Genomic DNA, 21,074 nt, shown 5'->3' with positions numbered 1-21,074 from the left:
CGCGTGAGGCACTCGACGAGGAAGCAACAGCCGTGGATGGAAACACTGCAAACCCTCTGACCTATCCTGCCACGAGAGCTCTGACATCTTCCTGCTTTCTTGGTACCGGTTTTTCTTAGGATATACATACATTCAATGGGTATATGCTATACTCAAAGCTGTGCCTTTGGTCTGATGAGGTAAAACCAAATTTAAAACTGGTTCTCATGTCTGTTAACACACCGCTTCCCTCAGAAAGGCCTGGATTGTGCATGTGGTTGGCTATTTACTGCGCTAATGTTTTTAACTTTACAGATTCACTGAGGTATCTTAATATTCATAAGTTGCTATTAACGGACACTAAATATGTAGAATTCTGCTGCTTAAAGTACTGACTTTGGTAGCATTTAATAAATTGAGACTGACCGAATGGAAGCAATTTTTAAAGTAAGTTAAAACGTCACCATTAAGTGAAAAGACACGCGTCGCCACGGCTGCAGACGCCTGTCTGACTGGACTGGGGACTACGTCTTCCTTCAGGCCAGGGCCACAGAGCTGAGCGACCATGACCACCACTCATCCAGAGACCGCCGCTCATCCAGAGGCGGATCCAAGACGGAGGGCTTTGTCCCCAGGTGGGGAAAAGGTCCTTTGGGGAGTGAGCTAAGAATTCAGGAAGTTTGGTTAATTGTTTGTGACACACACTCACTTTCTCTTCACTCACGCATCTGGAGTCTTCATTCCAAGGATTTCCCTCTGTATTTTGCTCTTATTAAGAAAAGTTCTAAAATGTGGTCTTTACATCTCAAAAACCAGTCAGTACTTGAAGAACTGAAACTTACTACTATAATTCCTTTCTTGTGCTACTCTCATTCTCTTAAGTCTCATTTCATTTCACCTTTTATTTTCATTAAAAATAAAGTTTTCAACAGAAGGGGAAATAATATTTTAGGACACGTTATCTCAAAGAAATCTTCTCCTTTTATATAATTGTACCACAAAATAAAAAAAAAAAAGAATTGCTTTTAAAGGATTAATAGGAATTTTTCCCAATTAGAAAAAGTTACAAATTGTCCAGTAAAAAAAACCTTCTATCACATCCTTTTTATTTCTTGCAGCAAAATATACTGCCACCAAGTAAGTCATTACATACTATTTTTCTAAATAAATAATAAAGTGGGCATAACTCACCAGAACATAGTAACAAAATAATTCCTACGAACACTATGAAAGCAAGATAAATAATTAACTTTTGGACAATACAACAGGGGCACTGCATTTAAATTATTTAGAAGTAGGCTATAACCATTATTGCACAGCTGATAATAAGCATTGAAACGTCATGTTAAGCTACAGAAACTCATATAAAAGAATTATATAATTCTGAATACGTTGCTAAATTCTTTCTGGAAATATTTACCCACCAAAGAATCTGGTTCAGTATTTTAAAATATAAAATGGGAAGCTCTGGTATTAGCTGGGAGATGTCCTTCACCATATTTGAAACCTCACCTGTGTTTCTTCTGGGTCTGAAGAAAATGGTAAGTGATGTCATCTTGCATTGGGCCTGTTTCTTTTCTAATTTTTAAACTAAAACAGAAGATTGAAAACAAATTTTTTGGGGAAAATAACGTTTCTGCAGTATCTTCCACCTGTTTGTTTTCAAACAAAATCCAAATTTAGGACCCTAAACTGGTAGACAGTTCTTGTGTTCCTGCCCTAAACAACATCACAGATATCAGTAACTGAAAACTATGAACTGGGTCTTAGTATCAGGGCTGAGTATTGCCCTCCGTGGAGGGGGAGGTGGGAAAAGAGAACCTCTGGATTTGTTGTTGTTGTTGTTGAAATTAACAAAGAATAGTCAACCAACTACATTAAGTACCGTAACTTTAACCACATCCTCCCAGTGGTTTATCTCCTCAGTAAACAGTCTGTAAGTTAACAAACAACTTTTTTTTTTTTTTCTAGAAAAGCTTGTGGGGCTCTTGTCAAAAGAGTTGATTATAACTCTTATCTTTTCATACCCTGGCAGATGCCTAGCATTTCTTTTGCTGCATTTCTAATCTGTTGGAAAACATCCCTAACCAACTGAATTTTAATACAGCCCAAAAGAGGAAAGGAGTGCTTTCAAATCAGTGTTGTCAGCATTTTTAGAAAGAACAAGTGTATAGAACAGTGTTACCTAATGGGGAAGACACCGCCTCCGGCACGGTTCCCAGGTTCAACAATGCGAGGGGAGAGGGAGTGAAGCCCACTTCTCAGCAGCGGGTTTCTTAACGAGCCACCACCGCAGCCCAGAAAATCGCTGTCCCACACCACACTACTCGGGGATCTTTCTCCCGAAGTCAATCAGACTGAATGATCGCTGAACCAACGGAATTCTGACGTATTAGGAAACTAGTGGAGGCTTCAGCGTAAACCTCCTCTGAAGAGGAGCGTGGCCCTTGTACTGCTTCAAGTCACACGACGTGAGCCACCCGCGTGAACACCTGCAGGAGATCCTTCCTCGCCCGTCATCCTTTCCCCTACGAGCTCACGAGCAAATCGTATTTATACCTGGTAATAGCACCCCCGTAAAACGCCTACTTTTCTTAGTCAAACACAGTGCATTTGCCAAAATACCCCTCATTAATCAAGTCACCTCTGGGGGAATAACATAATATGCGTGAATTAAATGTTGTCCCCCCCCCCCAAGAGAACCTGTACCTTCAGGATTTTTTGGTTGTGTTTTTCTTAACAAGTTTTTTATATTTACACTAGTAGTGATGTTGGAGGAATAATAAAAGCTAGATGTTGTGGAGAATGAAAACAATGCACACTCCTTGTCTAGAAGAACAGCAGGTGAGAAGGCAGTCTAACCTTCCCTCTGAAGGGCCCTTTGTCCCGTCACCGACATAAGCAAACCCAGTAGGACATTCCCACGGTGACCACGCCTCCTAAACACCACCAGATAGGTGCCTTGCACCCTTTGCTTGCAAACACCGCTCTCCTGTATTTTACTTTTGTTTAAAAAAATAAGAGAAGAAAAAAAAAAAAAAGGATAATAAAAACCCAAACAAACAACAACGAAAGGTCAGTGCCCTCCCCTGGGCCTGAGAGACGTTTCCAGTTTTGCCCTTGTCTTCTGGTCCCCCGGGCACCAGGCCGTGCAGGCTCCTCCAGCGTCTGCGATCAGACCGCTTTCTCCTCCCCACACCAGTCTCTTCATTTGAGGCGCTGGGTCACGTTGGCCAGGGCAACTGCAAAGGCCTGCACAGCGGAGAAGGGGTACTGGAAGTCCAGGATGTACGCGTTGCCGTCAATCCTTCCAAACTGCATCACCTGGGGTGAGGGTGGGGCGGGGAAGCAAAGACGTTAAAGGAAAACCTCCTTGCGGCTCCTGATAGAAGCAGACAGCACGGCCTGTGAGATATTTCTGCCAACAAAAGCGACTCTGAAAAGCTTCTCAATCTAACTATGAGTTTGTCGGAAATAAACAGATGGAAGAACATGTTAAATCGTGCAGTGGGGAGGCCACAAGCAAAACTCAGAGCATGGAAAGCTCCGCGGGTCAAAGGAAGTGGTTTCTCCACCAAGGAAACAGAAGGAGAAAGAAAACGTAGAGAAAAAAATCTACAGGCTAAAAGAGGCTTAAGAGAACCACCACCTGTGATCTGTCAGATGTCACGCTGCTCAGAGAGGGACCAAGCAGAGCACACGTGGTCCCCCTTGCACTCCACCTCCTGCACCTGCTTTCCTGTCACCCCACTGCTTACTGTGACCACACTGTATCATGTTATTATATGATGTTACACATATTTGTTTATGGTCTTTCTTCCATTTTTGTAAACTCCAGGAGGACAGAGATCTCCCTCCCTCTGTTTTCCTCAGTGCTCTAAATTTCAGCACTCAGAACTGGGGTTCCCAAACTCTCTGTAAAGAGGTGATGATAAAATATTTTAGACTTTGTAGGTCATATGGACTTTGCCACAGCTACTGAACCTCTGCTGCAGGGCAAAAGCAGCGCAGACAGTACTGAAATAATGGGCGAGGCCGTGTTCCAGTAAAACTTTGTTTATATAACGAGGCTGCAGGCTGGATGGGCCTGTAGGCCGTAATTTCCCAACTCCTGGCCAAGAGGATTGCCAGGCATATAGCAAGTGCTCAATCATCATTTCTTGAGCGAATTAATGACGATGAGATTTAAATATGAGCGGTGAAGGGAATTTCCGGGATGGTGGAGAAGGGCAGTCCCAGAACGACAGCTATGCAGTGGGACCACAGCAACAATTCCAGGTTGGCGCAGGAAGAACTGACAAAACTACGCAAAGTGCTCAAGTGCACCAAGAAGAGATGTGTGTTCTGCCAGAGAACTGGGGAAGGACTTAATAACAGAAACACAGAAAGACAAGCAAATGAAAACTGGGTAATTATTACGTCTCGAGTAAAAAGCCTACACGATAAAAAAGGAACTGTAATTAAACCCTAATACATGGCTCAGAAATGAACCATATTCAGTGGCACAACGAGGGGACCAATGACTACTGATTTACCTGCGAAAAGGGGGAAGGGAAAGTTCACATGCTGGGGGGCGTTGGGGTGAAGAAAATGAACCCTTATGGTGCTCAGGAAGAAGTCAGTACGTGACGCCCCAAACTAAAAAATCAAGAGATAGGAGTAGGAATGTGTTCTTCGCAAGTACGGTGGCAAACACCAGAAGCAGCACACAGACTTAGTTGTTAGAGCTGGCCTCCGGAGAGCAGCTGTGGGCAGTGGGCAGGCGCCTGCTATTTTCCTCATGGGTCTCACAGAACCATCTGACTTCAAAACATCAGGACATGCGTTACTTTGGGGAGAAATAAAGAAAAGATAGCAATAGGCACACTGAAAATTACAAGCCCGAGCGGCCCCAGCTAAGAGTCATCAGCCGTGTCCCACATTTCCCATCTGGCCTCTTCATAAAAGTGCTCCCGAAGGCCAAAGTCCAGAGACCTGTCAGGACCAGAAAGTGGCACTCTGGCCACACCCCAGCACATGGCTTCTTACCTGCCGCCCCTCCAGCTCGATCTGGAAGTTCTTTGCCGACTCCTGGGTCACCCGCCCCCCGAAGTCCAGCTGGTACACCTGGGTGGCCTCGTTCCAGAGAGGCTGCTTGTTGGCCATGACGTACACGAAGCCCTGGCTGCCCAGCCGCCCGTCCTCTTTCTCGCTGGCTTTCCTGCACTTGAACTCCTCCAGCTCGCTGGCCGCCCTCAGGCTCCTCTTGCTCTTCCAGCCCTTCTTGCTGCCCTGGCTCTGGTTCATCAGCTCGTCCCCGCTGACGAACAGCTCCGGCTCGCTCTCCGAACTGTCCTGGAACTCATTTGTCTTATTCAACTTCTTCGACTTCAGCTGGTCTTTCTGACTCTTCACTTTCTTCTTCTCTCTCCCCAGGCGGGGGCTGGAGATCAGGGAATTAAAATCACTCAAAGTCCGAGCCTCCTTCTTCACTTTGCCTTCAGTGATGGCCTGAACATTTCCCTCCTCGGCCCGGCTGTCCAGCCGCTTCCGGTTCTTCTTTCCGAATTTCTCCGTCCGCTGGGGCACTGGGCTCTCCGTCAGGGAGAGGACTTCCTGGAAGTTGTCTGCTGTCTCTACCATCACCTCTGTACCCAGGTGGGTTTGGAGGTCCGTGGGCGGCGGGGACACGAGGGGCTTCTCCACCACCAAGTGCGCCTTGGGGGGGAGAGCGCCCTGGGGGTTCTGCACGGGCGGGCACGCACTGTAGGAATTCCAGGGGTGCAAGGCGATGGGTGGCAGTTGTAAACTCGCGCAAGCGCTGCTTCCCGGATACATGGGGGGCAGGGGGCAGTAGGAGAGGCTGGGCGGGTAGGCCGTTTGAAGAACCACCGCGGACTCCTGTTGTGCAAACTGTGCTGGGGCCAGAGCGTCTTTCGGGGAGCAAGGAGCCTGCACCCCCGTCAAAGCGGAGGTGTTATAGCCTCCCGGATAGGGCACTCCCATGCCATAGCCTGTCTGGAAAGTGGCAGTAGGGCTGGCGGGAGGCTTGGGGGAGACGAAGGGCACTCGGGACACATCCAGGTGCTGGCTCTGACCTACCATCAGAGGGGACAGCTTCAGGGGGTTGGGCACCGCGGTCTGTGCCGTCCTTTCCTGAGGAACCCAAACATCCTCCCCCAGCACGGGGTCCCACTGGTAGGGGGGCGGCCGCTTCACGGCCACAGCGGCTTCGCTCAGCTGGGAGTGCCTCAGCGGCTTCTCGGCCTGACAGTGCTGGGCCAGCGCCTCGTCCTCTGTGAAGGCCGAGTTGACGTAGTCGGCGCGCTCGCGGGCGCCGTCGCCCGCGCTCAGGAGGCTGTAGGACGACTGGGAAGTCAGCGGGGAGGTGCCGGCCGCGTGCGCCAGGCCGGCGCCCGGCTGCGACCCCGCGCCCGGCTCCGGCCTCCCCGCCGCGCCCGCGCCGCTGCACTGGCTGCAGGTGTACAGGGCGGGCGGGGGCCGCGCCGGGAACTGCGCCGCGCCCTTGGGCCTGGGCGGGTGCGGCGGCGGCCGCGGGGGCTCGGCCAGCGGCGCCGCCTTGAGCGCCGCCTCGCGGTTGTTCCTGCGCAGCGTGGCGTGGATGAGGCCGCCGTCGGCTCTCTGCCCCGCGCCGCGGCCGGGGGCGCCCAGCGGGCCGGCGAGGTCCGGGTAGGGGGGCGGGTCCCCCGGGGGGATGGAGTAGCGCGGGACCGTCAGGCGGTTCAGGGTGGCGCTGGTGCAGGGCTGCGAGACCTTCTTCTCGGTGGCGGTGAGCCTCAGCGTGGCCGAGCTGCCCGGGCCCGGGAGCGCGTAGGTGTTCTGGGAGCAGAGCATCCGTGTCCGGGGCCGGCACACCTCCTCCACGTTGCCGCTGCTATCGAAGGTGGTGATCCTCTCGTAGCCCAGCGGCGGCTGGTAGTGCGCCGCCGTGGGGTAGGGCGAGAAGTCGCCCTTCTTCAAGCACGTGTCCAGCGGGGGCGGTGGGGGCGGCGGCGGCGGCGGCGGCGCCGCGGTGGTGGGGGCCGCGGGGATGGTCCCGGGGGGGGGGGGGGGGGGGTTCATCTTGGCCACCTGGACCTCCTGGGGGGCGCTGAACACCACCGCGTCCCCCTCGGTAGCCAACTGTGGCACCGGCCGCAGGGCCTTGGCTGGCTTCTGCAGGTGCTCGTGGTCTCGGTCCCCGTGGTCCAGCACGGACAGCTGGATGGCCCCCTGTGCTGGCGGCGGCAGGGACAGCTGAGGGGGGTTGGGGATGACGCGGCTCATCTCCACGCCCCCGAAGATCACCTGGCCAGGGCTGGGGTAGCGGCTGGCCACTGGGTACTGGGCGGCGCTGTCGCTTGCGTGCTCGGCTGCGCCCACGGCTGTGGTCGGATTGGTCAGGACGTCCAGCTGCACATTCTGGTTGGCCAGCAGGGACTGCACCAGCCCGATGCTCTGCGTGGGGGACATCGCTTGAGCCGAGCTGTGGATAGGGGCGATGGGGATGTTCACGGTGCAAGGTGGGTTGTTCTCGGGCGCACCAGATGCTCCTGTCACTGAAAGGAAATTAGAAAGATGAACTGCTTACAAACAAAACACTGCCATGAAACTGGGTCAGAATAAGCAACACACCTCTACTCATCCAGTCCTTCTGCATACAGAATGCAGTCGCTACAGAGGAAGGTATGTTTGCTTAGGGAAAGCTGGACAGTTCACACAAGTTACACAACACTTCCCTAAATGTTTCTAGGAGGACACACAGGTAATCCCAGTGGGTTCTTCAGGGCAGCCTGCAGTCGTCCGTAAGCTAAGGGCACTGCCAGAGCTTTTCAATAAATACCTCTGAACCTTCTGAATTTGGTACCATGTACCTGAATGGCACCATGGCAAACGATTAAGTGTTTAAAAGATGCTTTTAACTTGTGATATTCATAAAACGGCCCCCTCTTTTGTGCAAGAAGAGGGCCCTGGTACAGTATGAAACTCCACTGAGGACTCAGTGCCTAGGCTTCTTTAGAGTGGATTCATCCAGGGTCACGGACTGGTTAGTGTGGGAAGTGTCATGCAGCAGGCGTGTGTCTGAGATTTGTACAGCAATTAAGTTTCTGTCAATAGAACCATGTGAAATGCAGTAGAGAAACCAATGAAAAGACTCCTCTAGCAAATCTGCATATGAGGGGAAGGGTCATTTCCTAATTTAGCTGCTTTTTAGCATTTCAAATGGTATATAAGGTGAGCCCCATTGAATAAACCCTGTAAATATATCCTATTTGTTCACAGTGGGGATTTAATAAAGTGTATATTTGAGCGTTGATCTGCAGACCACGTGCATGTGCTCAGAGCCACTGTCTGAACTGCCCTGTCTGAAGTGCTCACCGAGCACGGCAAGCTGGCTCATGTGGGCCTCTAAGTGCTGTGTGGCAACCAGTATCCGAGCAGGAAATAGAATTTAACAGGCTAATTGCAGAGGCTGGCTGACCTTTCACCAGAACTTCAGAACGAAACCAGCTGGTTCATGAAAAGCTAAGCCCACCCTCAGCGCCTGTAACAGACTCTCCCCTTCCGGGGGGTCCTCTTGTGAGAGGTAACTATCTCCTGGCTGCACCAATCTGGGCCCTGTCCCAAGTTTTCTACTATTCCTGTTCAGCTTCCTCTTCCAGATGTTCTCTCCTTGGTACAGAATACTGACGACAGGTGTCTTCCCCACTGAACGAGACGAGAGTCTGAGTTTAAACTCTGAGACCAAACGTTCCCTCCTCCACAGGGAACCATAGATGATTACAACAACAGCTGAGCGTTAGCGCTCTATCAGCCACGTTCTGGGAGAACGGAAGGCGATAAGGAGAAAGTGTAAAAGATACTCCCAGATCCAAGGCTGTGAACTAGCAGGGCACAGGCTACACGCTCAAGGGTGCGCAGCCTCACCAAACCGCAGGCTAACACGGTTGCAAGACCTTGCCCATCAGGGCCGCGTGAGTCCAGAACATCTGCTCCACCCATGAGGAGAGGTAAACCGTCAGAGGACCAAAGGCGGCTACTGTCAGAAAGCACAGTCATTTTACAGGTAAAAACCTGGGCTGAGAGAAGGCAGACAACTCCCTCACGTTCAGAGCCTGAGCTGGGATCAGTGTCTAGCCCATCCCATGGCGAGACTAGAGCCCTTCTGTTTGAGAATGACCAGGTACAGGAAAAGTCAGTGGCCCATGCAGGGTTCCTCTGGCTCAGAAACCAGAGACTTTCAGAACCTTGCTTGGTTGTAAGTAGAGGAATCTCTGTGTTTATAAAACTCTTGCAGGTGGACTTTTTTTGAGAATAGTCACAGACAATAATTGGGAGACTAATTAGAATTCATTCTAGTCTGTTAATCAAAATAGGACCCCCTGACTAGAAAGCACTTAAATGAACCTAAGATGCTATAGATATTTCAAAATCTGTAAACTGGGATTTTAAAACCTTGTACCAGATTTTACTTTTAACTCACACCAGGCTTCTGTTCTATGCATGGAGACCTGCACTGCACGTAAGAGAGAGACGTTGAAATGCACAGGTTTTCTGCCCGGGAGACGGGGCAGGTTTGAGAAACTGGGCTGCGTGGGCATCAGGTCATCTGCGTGACGTCATTCTCTAAGCAGGGACAGAGAGGACGAGGGCTGGCCTAGGGTCCGTGAGACAGGGTTTCGTTTCTGATGTCTGATTGGTCCCGTTAACTTCTCTTTATGCAGGCACGTGACTAGGAGGATCACCCTGAGGGTGAGACGCGGTGGCAGCAGCGCTCACAGCCACCTCCACCTCCATCGTCCTTACTCTGGCAACTCCCCTCCTCCCCAAAGGAGTGACAGTATGTGACCTTTCTGCCGTGACACCTCACATGCCTTCCAACCTTACTGAGGCAGCAGGCACAGGCTGACGTGCTGTAATCCTCAACTACTACCACTCTGTCCCCCAACACGACCCACTAAGAGAGGGTGTGGGCTCGTGACAAACCAGCTGACATGCGTGGACACACCTGGTAAATCATCTTCATCTTCACTGAACACATTTGGGTTGAAGACAGGTAAATTAACAAAGTCCGTGGAAATCTTCCGAACCTCCGGGAGATAGATGGTCATCTGCCGCGGCTGGAGATGCAGGAGGCTGGTTTTATAGATTACTGGTGGGGAGGAGGAGGAAAGCACGGTCAACAGAGACACGCAGAGGGCAGCCAGGGTGCCAGCAGAGTCCCTCACGGGGAGAGGAATGGGGCTGCGGTGTCCCTGCCCTCAGGAGACAGATCTGTGTGGGCGGGCTGAGAGCCTGAGGGCAGCTGCGCATCTCCCCCTGGCGCTCGACCCGCCACCCCGGACACAGTGCAGATTCAGTGACAACAAATTCTCCGTCTAGCCCGGCCACTCTGCCAGTGGTTTGTCTACAGAACCACACATTTTAAATGTTAAAAACTTACACTCTTTTTTGGAATGAGCTGGGAATGATAAATATATATATATTTTAAAATCTCATTTGCAATCAGAAGGATAATTCAGTGAAAATAGTTGTGATAACCAGAGCGCCGAGCTCAGGGGAATCTCGGGCAATCAAGGAGCTGTTTGAAGGCAACTATGACAGAAGGGGTGACGTGACTCAGGTAGGAATGAAGTGCCGCTTTTATTCAGGACTGAATTCTTATCTTACTGACTTTCTATTTCAATTTCATGATCAGGATAGACACTTACGGGGAACTGCCACATGCTTCTTTAAATGCTAAGGTTTACTTTGATTAATGGGGACATTTAAGAGAAGGCCTAGATTGCAACTCAAATATTTAAAGACGAAATAAGCTGGAAAAAGTAATGCATCTGAATTTAAGTTTCACGGTAGATCAGAATCAGGATGAAGCTGCCCCGTCAGCTTTCCCTTTACACTCTTTCCTGTGACGTATGTAGAGTTGCTTTAATTATTACTATTTTAAGTTTTGTGTTACGATAAGCCACACCCTATCTCCACAGCTCTCACCTCCAACAGCCTGGTGGCTGGCTGGCCAGCAGCCCCAGGACGCAGTAGACTTCCCTTTCTGAAGCACCTCTGTAAGGTGTGTGCTTGGACTGGCGTGGGCTAAGATGATTTTTCCAACCCAGCAGTCCTTACAGGTCTTTTTCATCTCCCTTGCCCACAGAAGAGAATATGCATTTCGGCCTAAAAACTCTGGATGGCCATATAGCTTAAGAATTAATGCATTCATTAAAGTGCTATTCTTTGTCATTCAGATTGACAAAGAGAAATAAAATTAAAAATCTCAGGAGGGATTAAGAAATAACATCAGTTGCCTCCAGAGGGGGGGAGAAAAACCTAGGTGGCTTGGGGGGTGAGGACGAGACAGCTTAACTATACTCCTTTAAATCTTTTGAATTTATTCCATATTTTTAAAATTAAGAAATGTAAGAAATTAAAAATAGAAAATTTCACAGGCCAGATCATTCTAATAGAAAGAAACAAATTATTATCCAATTATCCAATATAAAGTAACCAACAGCACTCACTTTTTTTTTTCTTTTAATAACCACAGGCCAGGCCATACAGACTTCTTGCTTTCCATCCACACTGGTAAGCTTACCAGAGTATTTAATAGGGTGCCCATATGTAATATACCTTCTAAACTCCAAGAGTTAATTTCTTCTCTCTAGTAGAATCAAATGGAAAATTCTCTTCGCTTGACATATGGTACTAGCTAAAACCCTCTTTTTAAAAAGGTCAATGACTAGGACAGTGATTTCACCACAGTCATACAGAAGGCTTTGGTCTCGGGCACTCGGATTCCTCACACTGCAGCAGCACGGGCCTCAAAGGCACTTACGGGCCCTCCCATCTTAAGGTCTCGTTGACCCACTCGTGGATCTACTCAACGTCCAAGAAATAAGGGCAGACAGAATGAAAAGATCCAGTAAGTAAATTCTTTCATTCCTTTTTTCAACGTTTATAGTCAGCAGATGGCTAAGTTCTCAGCTTACTGACATGGGGATGGTCACAACCCTCACACAGTGGTATAAGAACCCCGTGTACACCAGCAGCACACTGCTGAATTACTGAAGAACAGGCTTTTGTGGTCTTCAGAGGGTGTCCAGGTTGTGGAAAATACCCTAAGAGATTTCTTTGCATTATGTACAGGGATAGTCTACTCTTATTTCCTAAGTCAGTTTTATATTTTACCTTTATTCCTCCTCTTCTTTAAGCTGAATAACTTCAAAATGAAAAATCCACCTGCAGCACTACTTAATAAGCCTCTGAAGATACATACACAGCAACATATCTTTTAACGTCTGCTTTGCAAGAATTATTTATTTTAAAGGATCTGTGTTTGAGACAGCTCTAATAGGCAGATTCAGAATTTAAAAACAAAAAACAAAAAACATTTTTAGTAGGTTACACAGAGCACATTCAAGATGGGGCCACCAGCCACAGGCTGGCCAAGGCGGCCTTCTGGAGAGGTGTGTGCATGTCAAATGATCAGGCCACCCCACAAGGTGGGGGACAACACAGCCGCTCAGCCCATACAGGGCTGTGCCATCAGGAGGAAGCCACTTGGAAAAGGACCTCTGTCATTTCCCTCCCTCACTGTCCCAGAGTAAAAGTGACACGTTAGTGCTACTCACTCAAGTCGGGTACCGAGGAGGACGCACACTCTGGGTTCTCGCCCAGCTCTGTCCTCCGTTGGTTCCATTTTCCCCGATGTCTCAAGCTTCCAACAGACAGGATATTTATCTGGTACTTAGAAATGAAATCTACAAAGATTTACCACTAAGAACTGTACTAACAGTCGGCCCACGTGTTCTAATAGCCTCCAGTGCTCTCTTCTCGACTTTCTTGAGAAGTTTCTTTTGCCTCAAGAACCTAAAGACACTGGTACCAAAATCTGCCCATGGTAAAAGGCCAGAAATCAAAATAACCAGAAACCTATCAGAGCTTTTGGTTATTTCTGTCATTTTTATCAGTCAGGGCTTATAGAAAAAAATCAAAGCACCACTGGCAAAAAAAAACCCGATTCGAGCAATAATTCTAATTTTTACAACATCACAGTGGCTAACCTGGAGGTAAAGCACATGCTAACCTTTTGGTGTCGTAAGAGCCAGTGGTTTACTTGAGGCCACTGGAGGTCGAAATTGATTTCTCAGCCTGAGTTCCCACGGGGATGCATGCAGTGCTTACCTGCACCGAGGTTGGTTGGCAGGAAAGCAGCCAAGCCCACGATCTTAAATTTGGTTCCCCAGATGTTAGACGTGACCTGAGCAAGATAGTTGTGCTGTGGGGGGGGGAAAAAAAGAAGAAAAACCACAATCTCTTTCCATATTTTCTATCAATCACTTAAGAAGTAAGAATGCCAACACTTTTTGCTTAAAAAGTCACTGGTGGGCACTGACAGAAATATTCATTCTCTGTATCATTCCACCGTTTTCAATACCAGACGGCGACTACAGCATGCCAGGCCCTGTTTTTAAGTGGTGGCTCATGGGCTGTGATTCTCAGGTCTGGGAGTGAGGGGCGGATGGTGTCCCAGTGTGCCCGTGTGTGGGTAGCTTAGAAAGGTCACAGAAGTGACGTGGGCACATCCTTCTTCACCCCTCCTTTTGCCCCGGTCACTGATCTATTACACAAGGTACCAAGCTCTGACTCCATTCTTAGCCTTGATGTTTCTCCCAGAAACATCAGTTGCACTGATACCACTATGTCCTGAGGCCACCCAATTATGTTTTTTCATTCAATTAAATTTCAAAAAACTTAAGAAGTTATCACTGTGCTCAAACCACACATATGTGTAGGGTGTGTGTGTACGCATGTGCAAGGGCAATAACAAAGATGAATAAAATCTAGCTCCTCAGGAAAAGGGAACCCTCCAACACTGTTGGTAGAAATGCAAACTGGTGCAGCCACTGTGGGAAACAGTATGAAGGTTGCTCAAAAACCTAAAAATAGAACTACCATATGATTCAGCAATTCTATTTCTGGGTTTTGTTCTGAAAGTGAAACTCCCAAGACACTAATTTGAAAAGATATGTGCACCCCAAAGTTCATAGCAGTATTATTTAAAATAATTAAGACGTGGAAGCAACCTAATTACCCATCAATAGATGAATGGATAAAGAAGCTGTGGTACACACACACACACACACACACACACACACACACACACACTGGAATATGACTCAGCCATAACACAGAATGAAATCTTGCCATTTGTTAACAACATGGATAGACCTAGAGGGTATATGTTAAGTGAAATAAGACAGACAAAGGCAAATACTGTATGATTTCACTTATATGTGGACTGTAAAAAACAAACCAAATGAACAAATACAACAAAACAGAAACAGACTCGTGGAGAACAAACAGGTGGTTGCCAGAGGGGAGGGTGGGGGGGGATGAGTGAAACAGGTGAGGGAGATTAAGAGCTACAATTCCAGTTAAAAAATAAATAAATCACAGGGATGAAATGTACAGCATGGAGACTACAGTCAATAATATTATAATAACTTTGTATGGTGACAGACAGTAACTAGATTTATCATAGTGACCATTTTGAAATGTATAAAAGTATCAAATCACTACATTGTACACCTGGAACTAACATAGTGTTGTAGGCCAATTACACTTAAACCTCCCCCCCGCCCACACACATACACACAGGCACCCGAGAGCTCATAAGCTAATGGAGGAGATCAGGCTTGTAATTATTTGCAGACAGAGAGTCACTGAGCAATGTTATAAGGGAGCTATAAACAACATGCTTTGGGGTTACTCTGGCTGAGTCAGGGAAGGAAGGCTTCGGCATGGAGGTGAACTTATATCTGGAAGCGTGAAGGCAGAAACAAGGGGGAGGAGACGAGAGGATGGGCCCGAAGACCCGGAGATGGAGATGCAGGCAGGACAAAGGCACAAAGGTGGGAAGAGACCAGTCAACAGCGAGGCTGCAGCCCCCGGGGTGAGGGGGACCAGGAGGGAGACAGGCAGGCCAGACTGCGGGGCCGTAGCTGGGGCTGGGCTCCCGCAGACACTGGGAGTCACTGGGGGGTCAGGAGCGGTTTGAGGGAGCAGAGGTGGACATGAGGATATGTCTCAAGCAAAGCTGCCTGGCAGAAGGTTCTCGTGGCAGCAGCAGGGATGCCCGAGGTCGGAGGGAGGCCCAGCGGGATGAAGAGGTGGCAGGGGTACCGAGGGGGGCAACCAGGGCTCTCCTCCAGGGCGCCCGGGTCGGGCACTGCCGTCCCAGGCACGGAGACGGTCCCAAGGGCTCAGCCGCTGTCATGCACGCACGAGGAGGGGTGCGTGGCGGGGCTCAAGACACTACCTGAGTGATGTCTTCAAAGGGAAACTCCCTCCGCGTCAGGCTGGGCGAGCCGATGGACGGCTTGCGCATGGGCAGGCGAGGAGACCGGGATATCTCCTGAGCCGCACGCGACAGCTTGGGGGACTTCCGAGCCTCAATGTTGATCCTGCAGAGACGAGGCCACGGGTCAGGCACCCACCGGCGCTCCCGGACCCTCCTCACTTTCTAGCAGCCCCCCGTGGTGTCACTCTCTCAGAGGCTGGGCCCTTAATTTAATCAAGTCCCTCCCACCTGCTTTTGTCTTACGAACATGAGGAAAGAAGGACAGAATCGTATATCAAATAGCATATATTTAAAGTATACTGCGGTTAAATGAAGCGATTCATTTGTAAGGAACCCCTGAGAATTAACTTTTACTTCCTATTGACGAAGAGTATGTTTAGAAATGCCTTCTGCCGGGGATTTACAAAATTAGTCCCGGGGAAAATGGTGGGTGGGAAGAGTTATTTCTCACCTTAAGACCACAATGATTTCACAATTCCTAATACATAATGTTTGGAATTCAACAGACTTATCTAGCATTTCACCACCTGCAATATTTAAATTAGATCTAAAGTTTGTCTTCAGTTCCTATGCTTATGACATGGGGAACATACGTGTTTAATGCCAATCTACCCCGAAGAGAGTATTATAAAAATGAACATGGTAAGGTTGATGGCGTTCTATGAAGGAAAACCATGAAGCCTCACATATACTGCTTGAGAGCTTGATAAGATATCTAGGGCTGAGGGGGACAGAGCTGGTTAAATCTCCGTGCGAGGACAACCAGCCTGGCTGCTGTGTGCAGGGGATTCAACGCCGGGAAAGACGGAAGGAAGGAGGACCAGCTCTGGAGACTGCTGCACCCAGGAACTTCAAATGGACATTTACATGTGAACGATTTGACTACTTATGTGTTAAATGGCCTCTCTGCTTAAGTAACTGGGAAAAGCGGAAACACTGCAGAAGTGTAGGAAAGTTCATAATCTAATCTGCAAATTAACAAGCTTAGAATAAAGATGAAAAAAGAAATCAATCAGGTTGCTAGAGCAAATGGATATCTACGCGGGAAAAAACCCAAACATTTACCCCTAACTCATATTTACACAAAAATCAATCTGCGGTATAAAATTCATCTGAGAGCGAAATGTGAAAGCTAAAACTTTACAGAGCATCCAAAAGAGAACAGAAGAATGTCTTCATGACCTTAGGGTAGACACAGATTTCCTCAACAGGACAAAAAAAAAGAAGAAATTCACATATTAGATTATATGATAATCCATATATCTGCCAAAGGACTCATGGTTAGAAAACACAAGATACCCAAATGGCCAACAAACATATGAAAACTTGCTTAGCATCATTAATCACTGGAGATAACTAGGATTAAACTATTGGGTTGGCCAAAAAGTTTGTTCGGGTTTCCCATAAGCTCATATGGAAAAACCCAAACGAATTTTTTGGCCAACCCAATACAACCAAATACCGCTTCCCACCCACCAGAATGCATACAATCTTTTAAGTGACCTTCAACTGCGGGTAAGAATGGGAGCAGTGAGAGCTCTCATACACTGCTGGTGGGAATTTGAAATGGCACAGGCACCTAGGAATACTGCTTGGCAGCTTCCCATAAAGTTCAACACACGTCTACCCCATGGCCCTGCAACTCCCCTCCTGAACAAGTGCATATGTCCCCAGAAGGTCTTGTATAAGAACATCTACAGCTGGTTTTGATTCATAATAGCTCCAAACTGGAAGCTACCAAATATCCATCAACTGGTAAATGGAATACATTATAGTATATTCGTAACAAGGGAATTTCATAGAGCAAAAAAAGAGAAACTGTTGATATACGCAACGACATGCATGAATCAAAATCATTATGTTGAGCAAAAAAGCCTAAAAAGAAAACAAAAGAGCATGTATTGTTTGACGCCATCTATATGAAGTTCAAGAACAAGCAAAACCAACCTACGGCAATAGAAGTCAGAATGGTGCAGGTATCGAACAGGAAGGGCCCAGGGAACCCTCCAGGGTGATGGAAATCTCATCTTCAACTGGGTGGTGAATACACTGGTTTATCAACTACACCGTGCTTATGTGTTTAAGATCAGGCAGGACTCTATCTGTATGTGAATTATACCTTGGTTTTGCACAGCATCACAGAGGGATCTTAGTGAAGATCTGGTCCACCCTTTAACTTCCATAGATAAGGAAAGTGGTGTCCAGGTCAGGGAGCCAGGATGGGGCACGTGGGGTTTCTTATCTACAACACCGTAGGCCCTTCCACCTCCTCTCAGCTTTCTGCCACTCCTTAGGACAAACTTTAGGATCTAATTGTTTTTAGTTCACTATTTTTTCCCTATTACAGAATTATAGGCATGTAATTCTGCACTTTAACACATTACATACACCGTAAAAACATTTTTCTTACTTTTCTCAAACTGGAAGATAAAACAAGCTCCCTGGCTATGGCCACCCCATGCCACCCACCATCAGTGCTAACCACCCCTGGAAGTTCTGTGGGTTTAGCAGACTTGCTACTGGATGTCTTTTTCCATCCCAAAGGAAAGGATGAAGGAAGCTGTGATTGCTGCGGGCAGATCTTCCGGATGAAAGGCGACGACGCCCTCTGGCTGTGCTCTTCAGCTGCTGGCTTCAGTGGGATTCTACTGCAGACACGACAGACACACCTTCGGAGACACAAAAAAAGGGAGCGCACCCCTAAAGACCGAAATTACCTTGGGAGTTTGGGTGATTTGCTAGCTCGGGAGATTTTGGGAGACTTCTTGGCAGCCCAGTCATCACTCAGTTCAATGTCACTGGAGTCTGAGCAGTTGCAGCTGTCAATCATCGTGGAAATCAGGCCGTTTCCATAGATTTCATCTGGTAAGACACCAACCAGCAAAATTTAGGGGAGTAACGTCAATTAGACCCTAACAATGGTCATTACGAGAAACCAGAGGACAGACTGACTCTGACAGGCCATCAGTTTAAGTCTAGAGGTTGAAACAGAAAGGAGCAGGACATTGTTTTCCATCTACCTTTTTATGCTCTTACATTTCCTAAGCAAAAGTAGGCACTTCTACTGCTATCAAAATGGGCATGAATTTTAATGCCGCTGGAATGTACAAAACAGTCTGGCCCTGTTTACTGTGCGGAAGGCTGGAGCCAAAACAGCTGTGCTGTTGCACCTCATGACACACCAGGCAGCCATCTGGGGCCACACAGGCTTGCGGCGGCCCCAGAACCCACGCCAAGCAAGGGGCTTGCTGACTCAGTGACTCCCCTGAGGGCGTTTGCTGCTGGCCTGGGACCTAGGAAGACCCCAGTTGGTTCCAGGCCTGCTCTGGACTAAGGCCCATGTCAGGTCTGTTTCAGGGACTCCCAGAAGTTTACGTCTGGATGCCAGGTGGTCTTGGAAGTGCCACAAGGTTGCCGGTGGGCCTTGGCTTTTCCACCTGCAGGAGCTGCTGGCTTGCTTCGAGCAATGGCTGGAATGAGACCCACGCAGTAGAACATTCGGCGGTAGCTGTGGGCGCCGCTGAGGTGCCTGTACGGGGGCCAGCTGGCCATCAGGCAGAAGGTGATGTGCACAGAGCAGGCTGTCACCAAACCGCAGAGCAGATGAAGTTCACGTTCAACATCCTCCCCAAATCCCTTCTCCTTTGCTGCCTTCCTCACCCCCTCACCCCCCAAAACCCCCCGAAACCCAGCTCTGCCCTCACTGGAAGTACCCCGTGCTTCAGAATCACTTTGCTGACAAAGCCTCATCCCTCCAGGCTCCGAGAGCCTTGCCAGGTAATAGAAAAAGGCACGTGAACTAATTTATAGAACGTGAGTGATCAGATCGTTCAAAAGGGCTGTTTATACTGGAAAGGATGAGTCTGTTAACCCAAACTCGGCGCCAAGTTTCTGAGCATGTGGAGGTGACATCTGTGAACAGGGGCCTCTCGGAGGCCACAGGAGGCAAAGCAGAACGACTCGGCAGGGAGGCTGCTGACGCCCAGCCCGTCACCACCTCACCCCCTGAACCTGCTGCCTGAATCAGGAGGCACAGCTCGGGCGCCCAGCGAGCCAGAGTGCTGTGCACCTGAGCTCCACCGCGCCCCGAGCAGTGCTTCCTACTACTTCATTTATAATGAGTCGCAAATTACTCCTGGATCAAAGGACGTTTGGCCATGATTCACACAAGCATGTGACCTCACAGAACACTTTCGTGTGTTCATGAGCACAGAGCCAGTCCACAGACCTGAGGAAGTTCAGTAACACAACTCAACGCTGACCTACACTTGTTAACCACTGCGATATACCAAACCGTCTGCTCGTTTCCTTCACTGAAGTCTTAGTCTGCTTGGGCTGCTGTAACAAAATACCACATACTGTGTGCCTTATAAACAACAGAAATTACTGTCTTGCAGTTTTAGAGGCTGGAAGTCCAAGGTCAGGGTAACAACATGGCCGGGTTCTGGTCATGCCCTCTTTGGGACCGTAGACTGCTGACCTCTCACCGTGTCCTCACGTGGCAGAAGGGGCCAGGGATCCTCCTGCAGGCTCTTTTATAAGGCACTAATCTCATTATTATAAAGCCTCTGCCCTCATGACCCAATCACCTCCCCAAGGCCCCATCTCCTAATACCATCTCACTGGACGTCAGAATTTCAACACCTGAATCCTTTTTTGGATGGGGGCACAAACATTCGTAACTACTTTATTAGCTGTCTCCCTAGTGTGTAATGTTGCCATAATAATGAAAAATGAAACGGGAACATTAGAAAGGACATAATAAAACATGAGAAGTGAGTAACAAAATTATAAGGACTTTATTGTGAAATGCAAAATATGTGAATGCATTTAAGATGTGTATTGATTCATGGCAACACTGTGCAAATAACTGATTTTGTAGGTTGTACCTAAGCACTTGTCTTCCAAGTCTTTTGTTCATAAGTTATTTTTTTTTTGCTTATTTGTCTCCTCATTTGACACTGCACTTTTTTTTTCTTGCCAAATTTCTTCCTTCATTAACAGAGATACGTTGGGACTTCCCTGGCGGTCCAGAATCTGCCATTCCACTGCAGGGGGCACAGGTTCGATCCTTGGTAGGGGAACTAAGATCCCACATGCTGCATGGTGTGGCCAAAAAAAGAGAGAGAGATACTGGTTTCCAAATACTAGGCTGCGTATTTGTGGCTGAGCTTTGTGTTGCGCTGGATATGCCCCTACACTGTTGTTCGTGTTCTTGGCATACGGTTCCACGTCCGCTGATAGATGTTCCAAAGTTCTACGAGAAACATGGGTTCAGCTCTGCACCTTTGAGGCCCTCGGCTTCCTTCTCCTCCAACGTAGTGTGTTTCAAAATAGGAAACCAACTCTCAGGGCAAATCATCGTCATCTGTTAGCCCAATAAAGCCATCAGTAACGTCGCTAACTGGGAGAAATGCTAGTGCATTTCAACCAGCCGAAACCAAACTGTCAAACCAAAGTGTCAATCAGTTATTTTATTTTTCACAGCAAAGGTGTCTATGGCAAGAGGCTTGTGGCAAAAACACCGGACATGGGCTTAAACAACAGAAGTTTATTTTCTCAGTTTGGGAGGCTGGAAGTCCAAGATAAAGGTGCCTGCGAGGTCAGGTTCTGGTGAGAGCTCTCTTCCTTTCTTGCCGATGGTCCCCTCTGCACCGTGTCTTCACAAGGACTTTCCTCAGTGCGTGCGTGTGTGTGTGTGTGGAGAGAGGGAGAGAGAGAGAGAGAGAGAGAGAGAGAGAGAGAGAGAGAGAGAGAG

The 21,074-nt window shown here is 48.3% G+C and overlaps 1 protein-coding gene across 1 annotated transcript in view; it reads right to left on the bottom strand.

Moving 5' to 3' along the window:
• Nucleotides 1–1,059: 1,059 nt before the first annotated feature.
• Nucleotides 1,060–21,074, bottom strand: part of TULP4 (TUB like protein 4) — a 231,071-nt gene continuing 211,056 nt past the window's right edge. The window contains exons 10-15 of the mRNA XM_029223964.1: nucleotides 18,034–18,178; nucleotides 15,275–15,419; nucleotides 13,138–13,231; nucleotides 9,968–10,111; nucleotides 5,008–7,517; nucleotides 1,060–3,303 (exon numbers count right to left, since the gene is read on the bottom strand). Of these exons, the coding sequence (XP_029079797.1) occupies nucleotides 3,187–3,303; nucleotides 5,008–7,517; nucleotides 9,968–10,111; nucleotides 13,138–13,231; nucleotides 15,275–15,419; nucleotides 18,034–18,178 (3,155 nt within the window). The 3' untranslated portion in view covers nucleotides 1,060–3,186. The remainder of the gene's footprint in view (nucleotides 3,304–5,007; nucleotides 7,518–9,967; nucleotides 10,112–13,137; nucleotides 13,232–15,274; nucleotides 15,420–18,033; nucleotides 18,179–21,074) is intronic.

This window comes from Monodon monoceros, unplaced genomic scaffold, assembly GCF_005190385.1.
Source record: "Monodon monoceros isolate NGI ecotype Baffin Bay Population unplaced genomic scaffold, NGI_Narwhal_1 Super_Scaffold_15, whole genome shotgun sequence".
NCBI lineage: Eukaryota > Metazoa > Chordata > Mammalia > Artiodactyla > Monodontidae > Monodon > Monodon monoceros.
Note: the sequence above shows the minus strand (reverse complement) of the source record. Positions and strands in the feature narration are given on the sequence as shown.